This window comes from Tetrahymena thermophila (assembly GCF_000189635.1).
Source record: "Tetrahymena thermophila SB210 genomic scaffold scf_8254159, whole genome shotgun sequence".
In the NCBI taxonomy this organism is placed as follows: Eukaryota; Ciliophora; class Oligohymenophorea; order Hymenostomatida; family Tetrahymenidae; genus Tetrahymena; species Tetrahymena thermophila.
In genome coordinates, this window is record NW_002476072.1 from 22,640 (window position 1) to 33,200 (window position 10,561).

The 10,561-nt window shown below is 19.1% G+C and overlaps 2 protein-coding genes across 2 annotated transcripts in view; both read right to left on the reverse strand. All coding sequences in view use genetic code 6, as the record gives it.

Moving 5' to 3' along the window:
- The window catches only part of TTHERM_01354280 (hypothetical protein), a gene marked incomplete at both ends in the record, with an annotated part of 2,093 nt that extends 1,128 nt beyond the window's left edge, over positions 1 to 965 (reverse strand). The window contains 4 exons of the mRNA XM_001025804.3: positions 54 to 146; positions 210 to 365; positions 591 to 787; positions 844 to 965. Of these exons, the coding sequence (XP_001025804.3) occupies positions 54 to 146; positions 210 to 365; positions 591 to 787; positions 844 to 965 (568 nt within the window). The remainder of the gene's footprint in view (positions 1 to 53; positions 147 to 209; positions 366 to 590; positions 788 to 843) is intronic.
- Positions 966 to 6,846: 5,881 nt separating this feature from the next.
- Positions 6,847 to 9,270, reverse strand: TTHERM_01355280 (hypothetical protein; the record flags this gene model as incomplete). The annotated part of the gene is made up of 6 exons (XM_001025805.2): positions 6,847 to 7,723; positions 8,033 to 8,125; positions 8,186 to 8,260; positions 8,465 to 8,590; positions 8,871 to 9,061; positions 9,128 to 9,270. Coding segments are annotated over 6 exons (1,464 nt in total), but the record flags the coding sequence as incomplete, so codon positions are not given.
- Between the last annotated feature and the right edge of the window lie 1,291 nt (positions 9,271 to 10,561).

Genomic DNA, 10,561 nt, shown 5'->3' on the forward strand with positions numbered 1-10,561 from the left:
AAATATTATTTAAAGGTTAAGTTTTTTTCTATTTGGTTTTATAAAATATTTACAATTAGCAAAAAATTCTTGTGTTTTAGATTTTTTAAGAATTGACTTTGTTTATTTCAAGTTTTTCTCAATTTTGTTTAGATTAGACTTTGAACCTGTTTATTAGTAAAATTAAAAATCATTCAAAATTTATAAGAATTAAAAATTTAATTTTTTACTTTCTTTCTCTTCAGCTTCAAAATTATACTAAAACTAAACACTTTTTTGTTATTTAAGTTTAGAATTCTTCTGTGGAGATGCAATATTTTCTAATTTCTGAGGACTTTAACATAAAGGAGTTTTCTACCCATGTCCTAATTCATTCAATTTACTGTCTAAAATTTATTATTATTTTATAAATTGTGATTATTTAAAAAGAAATATTGTATTTATAGTCAAGTAAGTTGAAAAAGTAATAAATATTTAATACTAATTAAAATATTTTTGCAAATAAGAGATAGAATTTTTCAATAAAATTAAACATGATAAATAAACAAAATAAATTAGAAAAATTTATTAATTGTAAAATATTTTAGAAAAAATATCATATAAATATATACCTATTGATGATAATGTTTTAATTTAACTTTATTCAAGTGTTCGTTCTTTTTTGATATCAATTTAAATGTCTTTTTATCCATTTTTAGATTGCTAATCAGCGCTATGTTCTTAATTTAACTAACTGATCATCATTTCAATTTTTTGAGAAATTTCTTGTAAAAATTTGGTTATACAGTTTTTTGATCCTTTGTATTATCTAATAACATAGAAAGAAAGATATGTTTAAAATGATTATCATTTAAATACTTTTACATGCTATCTTTCTCAATTTATTTAATTTAACTGCCAATTTTGTCTAAAATTTGAGACAATTCTTTGAAGGTATCCTATATAATTTACAAGTCTATGTTGTTTTAAATTGAATCTAGAGTCATTTTCCTTTGCACTTTGCAGATTTTAAAATTAGATTATTTTTTGGAATTTAATAATTATATCAGCAATTAATTCACCCAGCCACAAATTTTAAGTTATTTTCAAAACAATCTTAATGTAGATTTTCAATTATCAATTGTACTCAAATCAAGGGAACAACGCAAGATTTATTTATTGAGATAGATAGATACCTTTCAATAAATTTTAGACACAAATTATTTTTGTGAGCAATTATGGTACTCTAGTAATAATGAATTTATTAAAAATATCGCTTTATGTATTTAACATATTTAGAGTTAATCATAAAAGAAAGATTACATCTATTACCTATAACCGTTCTTATCAAAACAAAAATGATTAAATTTTTTTTGGGAAAATAAAAGCTATTATTTATTATATTATGAAGAAGCTGTGGGAACTAAAGAAATTATAATCTATTATTTAGATTTTTTAAAAAGCAGAATAATTTGTTATTATTAATTTATTCCATCCAGCCACTAGAAGTAAAAATAAATAAATAAATAAATTCTGTTTAATTATATTTTAACAATATGGTACATATCTTTCAAGCTATATAAATAAATATCAACAAAATACTAAACTGGATACATAAATTATTTTTTATAAGATTTATTGAATTAAATCAAGTGATTTTAAAAAGTAAAGAAGCATTTATTTTGATATTTTTAAATAGCGCTATCAGTAATGATAAATAAATAATTGAATGAATGAATGAATTAATTTGATATTGATGTTTTTTGATAATTCGATTTATTTATTTTAAATGTCAATCTAAATTTTGTTATCAATTTCATTTTTAAAAAATAAACAAACCCTAAATTTTGTGAGAAATTTAATCATTTAATTAAAACAATTGAATGTTTGTTTATCTATTTACTTTGCTAAGAATTAGGAATAAAGCAAAATTTTGTGGTTTTTAATCATATAAAAAAAAATTATTAAAATTTTATTAGAGAATACATTCAGCTTTATCAAATGAGAGAAGCTGAAAAAAAAAGCAATTTTTAAAGATATTATCATTGATACGAATTTACTTAAATACTAATTACTTGATTTGAGAAAACTAATATCTATTCTAAGTTGTAAATTTTACATTAATGAAGTATTTTACTAATTTTCTTTATTATTTTTCAATTATTAAAGCTCTTTAATTACTCGCTTGAAAAATACACATATTCGTCATATAAAATAAAAAATGAGTAGGTATTTTTTTAATCTTTTAAAATAAGTTGATCTATCAATAAGTTAGTTTATTTAAATAAAACATAAATGTATATCTTAAATATGGCTTTCAATTTTATGATAATATAGCAATTTGTTATGAGAGTAAGATGTTAAAGACTTAAAGAGAGAAGTGTAAATTAATAATTATTGTATCAATTTTAATAATTAATCAGCTTTATTTTTAAAAATGAAATCTACATTTTTAGATTAATTTTCACTCTAAGACTTGTAAGAAAAAATTAAAATTAGATTTTCTAAATTGCTCAATCAAAAAATGAGAAGGTGACAAAAAACCATCAAACTTAAATCCTTTAAAATAGCTCAAATTGTCTAAATAATGAATTGAGCATTTGCAAAGTTTTATTATCAGCTGCATAAAAAGTGTAGCTAGCAAAAAATGTGTAAGTAGTGTATGATGGACATAAAAAATTTTATTAAGAAATAAATTCAAAATTAAAACTATACCTGTTTGTACATACAAGGAATAGCTGGACGGGGTACTATCAATCATTGAAACTCACTTTTACCCTCTAAAATATAATCAATCCTATAAAAATTCAAAATAAAATTTGCACATTTATTTAATACTCACAATATATATAAAGTAGCCTTAAAATTTAGATATTATTCTTTAAAACAAAAAATTAATAACTAGGAGAGAATAGGATTTTTAGACTACATAAATAATTAAATTATTTAGCATATTTTAAGCATAATATAAATTAATAAATATCAATCATAATTTTCTACTCATCTAAAAAAAAAACTTTTATTTAGATTTGTTAGATAGATGATGAAAAGAAATATATTCTTATTATAAAATTGTAGAAGTTGAAAAAAATAACAAGTCAAAATCTGATTTTTTTAAATAACAAAAATTACATGTTTTTTTATCTGAATCAAACAAGGAAATAATAAATCAACTTAATATTTATTAAGCAATAATATAGTATATATAGTTTTATATAAACAAAAATTGCTGCATGAGTAATAAATAAATAAATAATTGATTCATTAATTAGCTTAAGAATTTATCAAAATAAAAAGAACCATCTCATAATCATATTTTATTAGATTATTGAAGTAGTGAAAAGTAAATTAATTTATTTGTTTCTTTTTTTCCCCCTTTAAGATGATAAGCTTACTTGATTTATAATTCAACCTAGATTGCTATAATTTTTTTATTGTTTAGCAAAAAATAAGCTAAAAAGTACTGAAGAGATTTAATCATTTTCTTAAAAAATTGAATGATTGACAAATTAGAATATTTAGACCAAAAGATAAAAAAATCAATGTTCTTAAATTCTCCTCTTTTAAACCATTTTTATTATGATTTTTTAACAAAATAAAGATAATAATTTTTATTCATATTAATTAGAGTAGTGAGTGATAGCTCATAAAGAATTTTAATTTGTTATTTAAAATTGTCAAAAGAGCAATTATTTATTTTATTAAATTGTGTTTCAAAAAAGCAAAACAAACAAATTTACCCAGCTATTTATTTTTTAGATAACAATAGTAATAATTACTTTTTATTTTTAAATAAATAATATCATCAAAATTTTTTGCTCAATAAGTAAATTCTTAATTTATCAGAATTAATAAGTTGATTTAAATTATCAAAAAGAATCAGTTTTTAGTTTTAGAAGTTTTTATAGAAGTGAAAACAAAATTTATTTATTTAATATTCTTCATTTGAGATATTAATGACTACCGTAGAATACACAATAACTGGTAAAATATGATCTTAAACCCAGAAGTAAAAAATTTACGATGAATGAAGAATTTTAAGTAGCAAAAATAAATAGTAATTTTTACTAGTCATCGTATATTCTGTGGTATATAAATCTAACTTGATATTTTGTAAATTAAAAAACTCTTAGTTGGTAGGCAGGCAGGTAATTTATTTGTTTAACTAGAAAATTGGAAACCTTAGCAAATTTAGAAACTATAATTTAATTTTCTAATATAATATTTATAGCACAGTACGAAAATTAGATTTAATTATTAAATGAATTATATGACTAACAGTGCTTAATAAGCTGTATCAATTTAGATCAATCAAATTATTATTATCTTGCACTTATAATTTTTAATTTGCAAATAAACAAATTTATTATTATAAAAGTTTAAAAATTAATATTCTGTTAGTTTATTTAAGCAAGTTAACATATAAATATTTAGTTTATAAGTGATAAGAAAAAATATTTATACTAAATACTACTTGAGATTTAATTGTGATCAATAAAGCTAAAAAGCAAATAATAAATTAAAGCAAACAATGAACAGCAATAATTTATTATTATTATTATATGAATTAAATAATTAATCAGCGTAATTTAAAAATAATAAAGCTACATTTTGATATTTCGATATAAGTTATTAACATTTTAGACAGACTGTTAAATAAAATATTATTTATTCAATTCTCTTATTCAATCAAAAATGGAAAAATTAAAAAAATTTATTTATGTTTTTAAATTTCAACAATTAGCATAAATAAATTCAGCTTGAATTGAATGCATTTTATCAAATATTATTTCTCTCTATTTTATATCCAACTTTAATGTAATGAATAATGGTAATTTAAAATTTCTATACGTTTTTATGATATTTTAAGTGGGACTATTCTGTGTATAAAAGTAGACCTAATCTTAAAAAATCTTACCTAAAGTTGTATGGGAATGCTTTTATTTAGATTATTTGTAGTTTTTGCTTCAGTTTATCAAAATTAATTTTCGATTGTTACAAGACATATTTTAAGTAATCTCTTTCTTATCGTTTGTAATATTTTGCTTGTTTCGTTCTTTCTGCATTTTCTAATAAATTTCTAAAAATATTAAATTACAAACAAACTGACAAGTAATATTAGTATTATTTTTTATTTAGAGTATTTATTAAATAAATAAAAACTGCAAGAAACATAGAATTTACTGATCTACAGTTAATATAAAAGTGAAAGATATTTATTGATTAGAAACAGATCAATCTAAAATTGATAATCTAAATTAAAAATTTAAAAAGTAGCATTCTTAAATCTAAACCAATTAATTGTAAAAATAATAAATTTTAAGAAAACTTTTATTGTTAATCAATTCGTCTACCAAATATAAATAATCTATTATTCTGTAATACATTTTTATTTAATATTTTTCTTTAAAAAATAATTAAAAATAAATTGACATGCTATAAACTTTCTCATTGACATTGATTATATGATTTATCATTTATTGAACATCCTTGATATGATAATATTCATCAAAATTAAGCTTATTTATTTTATTAAAGTGATCAGTTTTCATTAAAGGACTCAAAATGTTTTGAATATTCTATTATTTATTAGTGCTTAGCTTACTCTTTTCAATAGTTTATACATATAAAAGTACAATAAGGATACATGGTTGCATAATTATCACAACAAAAATAATTTTCAAATTCGATAACATTATAATAACTATTGCAAAAAAAATGTCACTTAATCGTATTTTTAAAATTTTTATTGATATATATTCAGGGCAAAAAATCCTCTTCATTTTTTTCATCAAAATCATTTCTCTCATCAATTTATCAATTTGACATCTATTTTAAAAAATACCGTCTCAAAAGACGATTAAAGATGATTAAATTTTCAAACTATTGCCAAAACTTTTATTTAATTACTAATTTTATTTTTTAATATTAGAGTTAAACAATTACAGTTTATAATTAAACAGTATGTACAATCAAAAATATTATCTATGTTTCATATTTTTAAATTTTTATATAACATTATTGAAATTATATTTTTCTATATTTAGACTATTGTGATCTATCATTAAGATTTTATTAGCAGATTCAATTTTTGAATTATTTCTATTTTATATGGCTTTCTTAAATATGGTTTTCTCAATAATTATAAATAATCCTCAATATCCTCAAATGGAAAATTTTATTGTCTCTTTCTTGACCAAAAATATTAATTACTATTCAAATTAATTACCTTTAACGGTGATAATCAATATATTTCCACATAGAGAGACTCCATAGATAAAATCCCCAAAAATAGTACTGCTTAATATATATGAAATTCCAAATAAATATATATTAATATAAATTTGTAAAGCACAAAGGTGTAATGTAGATTTTTCAATTATGACAATTTTTTATTTTTATTATTATTTCTATCATATAAAAAATAAAAAAATGTTACTATTTACTTTAATAGATCATCAATTAATTAATTATATCTGAGGTATTTTTTTTCATAATATACCCCTGATCACTTAATTTTTTGTATTATGATAATATTTATGGATTCGAATATAGGAGAATATACAGTATTTAATCTTGCTCAAAATTTATATTTCAATTTGATTTACATTTAAAAGTTGAAGTATTTATTTATTATTCATAATAAATATTTTTAGGATTAATTTTAAATATTATCTGAATTTAAATTTTCATCCATTTTAATTCATTTTTTATAGGAAATTAACTATGGATACAATTTTTTTTGCACTAAAATACCGAAGTGATTTTTTATCATAAATAATTATTTTTATTAGTATGAATAAAATCGAAATGCATAAGAGATGTAATTATAAAAATAAGGTATGATTTTTGTAGTTCAAATAATAATAAATAATAAAAAAATATATAACATTTAATCAAACAAATAGCTAAGTATTAATTATCAATAATCATTTAATTGTTAACTATTATTTACTGAAATATTCTAAATGTTTTGCTAATAAAGGAAAGTCATATTCACTTTGTAATTAGATATTAAATATTTCGTATGGGCTATCTAAAGATTAAAATTAAAGTATCCTCGCCTCAACATCTTTTTTTAAATATTTAACTTAAAGATTGACTTCTATGCTGAAACTATCCTTAGAAAATTAAATAAAATTTTAATCATTATTAATCAATAAAATGCCATTAGATTTTTTATTATTGTTAATCAAATTTGTATGGTCTTTTAAAATAAAAATTTTATAATATTAGTTTTTGTCCTTAAAGATTGAGCATTTTGTAACGATTTGGGGTTTACTATTTTTATTTTAAGGATTTAATTAGGGCTACTAAGCTTATTTGTATAGAATCTTTGGCTAAAGAGTATTTAAATAGTTCTTAAAAACTCTGAAAATGTAATCTAAAAATTCATTTCGATGACTAATTATCAAATTCAATTAGAATTCATTTTTAATAACGATTGAACACTTTTGTTTTTCATTAACATCAATAATTATATCATTAATATCTTTCATTAAAAACTTTTTAACGTTATCATTATTAATTTTTTAAGGAAAAACATAGAAAAAATTTTAGGTCATGCAAATTATCTTCAATTCTTACTTTCCAGACTTTGATAATTTAGTAACTGATTCACTATAAAAGTAATTTTCTTTATTCTTTGAATTAATTTATTCACTTTATATCAAATTTTTAATGAATTCGTGATTTCTTAATTCACAATAATCTGTATCTGCCATATTTGTATTAAAAAATTTTTAATCTTCAACTGGACTTATTTCTAATTTATAAATAATAAAATAATTAAAATAAATTAAAGTAATTCCTTTAAAAATTTATAAATTATATAATGATTTAAAATTGATTTAATAAATAAATAAATTATACATATTTTAATTTTTACAAAAATCCACCCTTCAAAATTTTGAAATGTTTGATTATATTGTTGCGTTTATTTATAAAATTAACTTACTAGAAGGGGTAGAGAAGGGGATCTAAAAGGAAAGAGTTTGCAGTAAGTTAGTAAGTAAAAATTATTTTGATATGTAATATCGAAAAAAAAATTTGAATTAATCTTAAATATGTTTACCATGATCAAATTTATCTAGAGTTTTAGATTTTTTAAGTATCGATTTTGTTTATTCGACTTTACACTTTAGACTATTAATTGAATGCATTGAACCTATTTTTTATTAAAAGGGAGAATAAAATATTAGATCACCTATTTTTAATAACTAATTACTATTGTAATTAAAATATTTTATCATTTAATTCTCGTCATCATTCTCTTCTTTTTATCTACTGTCATCAAATATGTCTTTTTATTTTATTTATATATAAATAAATACTATTTAAATGAAAATAAAAAAATATATTGTAATTATTAAAAAAAATGTAAGAGCAAAATTGTTTAGCAAAATTAATCACATATTTTGTTTGTTATTTTGACTATATTTTAAATTATTTACTCAGATCAATATTTATAAAATAAAATGTAATATTTTTATGATTAATGATTTACTTTTTTCTTGAATGCTAAACTAGAATGTAACACTTTTTTACAATTTAAGATTTGAACATTATATTATTTAAAAGGGATGGTCTATATTCTGAGGACTTTGTTTATTAATTGATTTTTCTGTTTCTTCTTTTATATTAAAATTAAATTTATTAATTTTTTAATCAATAAAATTAATAATTCATTTTGTTAGCTTCAGTTATTAAATTTACAAAAAATCAAATAAAATAAATAAGGTAGTATAATCTATTAAATTGAAATTTAAAAATTTATATAAATAAATGCAGATAATTAAATAAATCTAAAAACAAACTTTAAAAGATGAGAATTAGGATAATAATTCACTCTCTTTAAAAATATCAATGAAAAAAGTATAACAAATTAGATTGTAATTTCAATTTCACCTTACCCTGAAACAAGCTTTTTTATTTTTTTTCAAAAATTGATCCTTTTTTTATATTGGTGCAAAATTATGTTTCTTAGCTTTTAATTTTTTAATCCTTGAGATTATGGGAATTTAATGATCTAGCAATCTTTTCAATTTTCTAATTCAGCATTTAGACATGTTTCACAATAGCGTTTTCTGACTTTTTGTATTACCTAATAAAAAGTAAAACAATTAAGTTGAAAATATTTTTAGATAGAAAATGATTTATTTATTCTTACTCGTTATCTAATTTGATTTATTAGATTTGCTATTCAATTTTGTCAATAAATTGAGACAATCCACTCAAATCATTAATTAAAACTTAAATATTAGCTTTATTATCAAGAGTTTCTGCAGACATATTTATTATTTTCCAGATTTGTAAAAAAGAATTCTTTTAAAAAATTAATTATTATAAGTGTGTATTTCTAATCAATTTATTAGTACAAAATCAAAAAAATTAAAAATATACACAGTAAAAATTCATTATAATAAATGTAATCAAAGCTATTTTATTTGATAAAAATAATTAATTGATTGACAATAGAAAACCCCTCAAAACATAGAATTATTTTTTTTATAATAAATTTTCACAGTATATAAATGAACAAGCATAAAAATAAAAGCTAAACATAAATTAGCATTAAGTAAAAATAAAATTATTTATATGAGTTTGTTTCTAAAAATATATCTTCATTCGTAAATATTCGAGAAAATAAAATAATAATACATATTACAAGTTTGCTTTATTCATAGTGTTAATTTTACATAAGTATATAAATTTGCAAAAAAAACATCTTTTAGTGAATCATGAAGTGAAAAAAACTTTAAAAAACTGTTCCAGTCAATACTTTTTTAATGATTGATTTTGTTAAATTGAAGAACTGATTATTTATCATTAAGCAAAATATTGCTTGTTTATAAATTTAGTTTTAACATTTTTACTAATTTAACAAAGTTAAAAATTAATGATTGATCATTCAGAAAAATATTCAAACATTTAAATATTTTTAAATTTGGTTTTCAATTAATAAACTAAAAAGAGTTTTGGCCATTTCAGTTTTATTCTTTTCAAATGATAAATTTGGTTTATAATTAATTAAAACCTAAAGTAATAAAATTTGCTCTTGTTTTCTTGCCAAGAGTTAATTTTGAGCATAAATTAAAGCCAATCAATAAAAAAGAAATCTTATTTAATACACATTTTTAAATAATTTTGCAAATAATAATTATATATGTATTATATAAAATGTTAGTAATATAATATTAATTTTATTATTATTTAATACAAATTTCAAGATTTTAATATCAGTTATAAAGCTTAATTGAAAGAATTACGAATAATTATTAATAACAAGGTTTATTTAATTTATATTTATTTTTTATGTTTTTGTTTTTACTAAAAACTCAAGCTTATTTTCTCTGTAAAATATATAAAAGATATATTCTATCAAATGGAAGGAAACATATCAAATGATTTAATTTCTTAAAAGTCGCCAAAATATTCATATTAAATTTAATTTTCATTTGTATTGTAAAATATTAAGTTTCATAGCTACTTAATTTACATACATTTTTTTCCAAAAAATCACTTAAATTATCAAAGAAATTATGATTTTTTATTGCTACAAAATGCTTACTATAAAAGAATGACTTTAAATTAATTTCTTTTT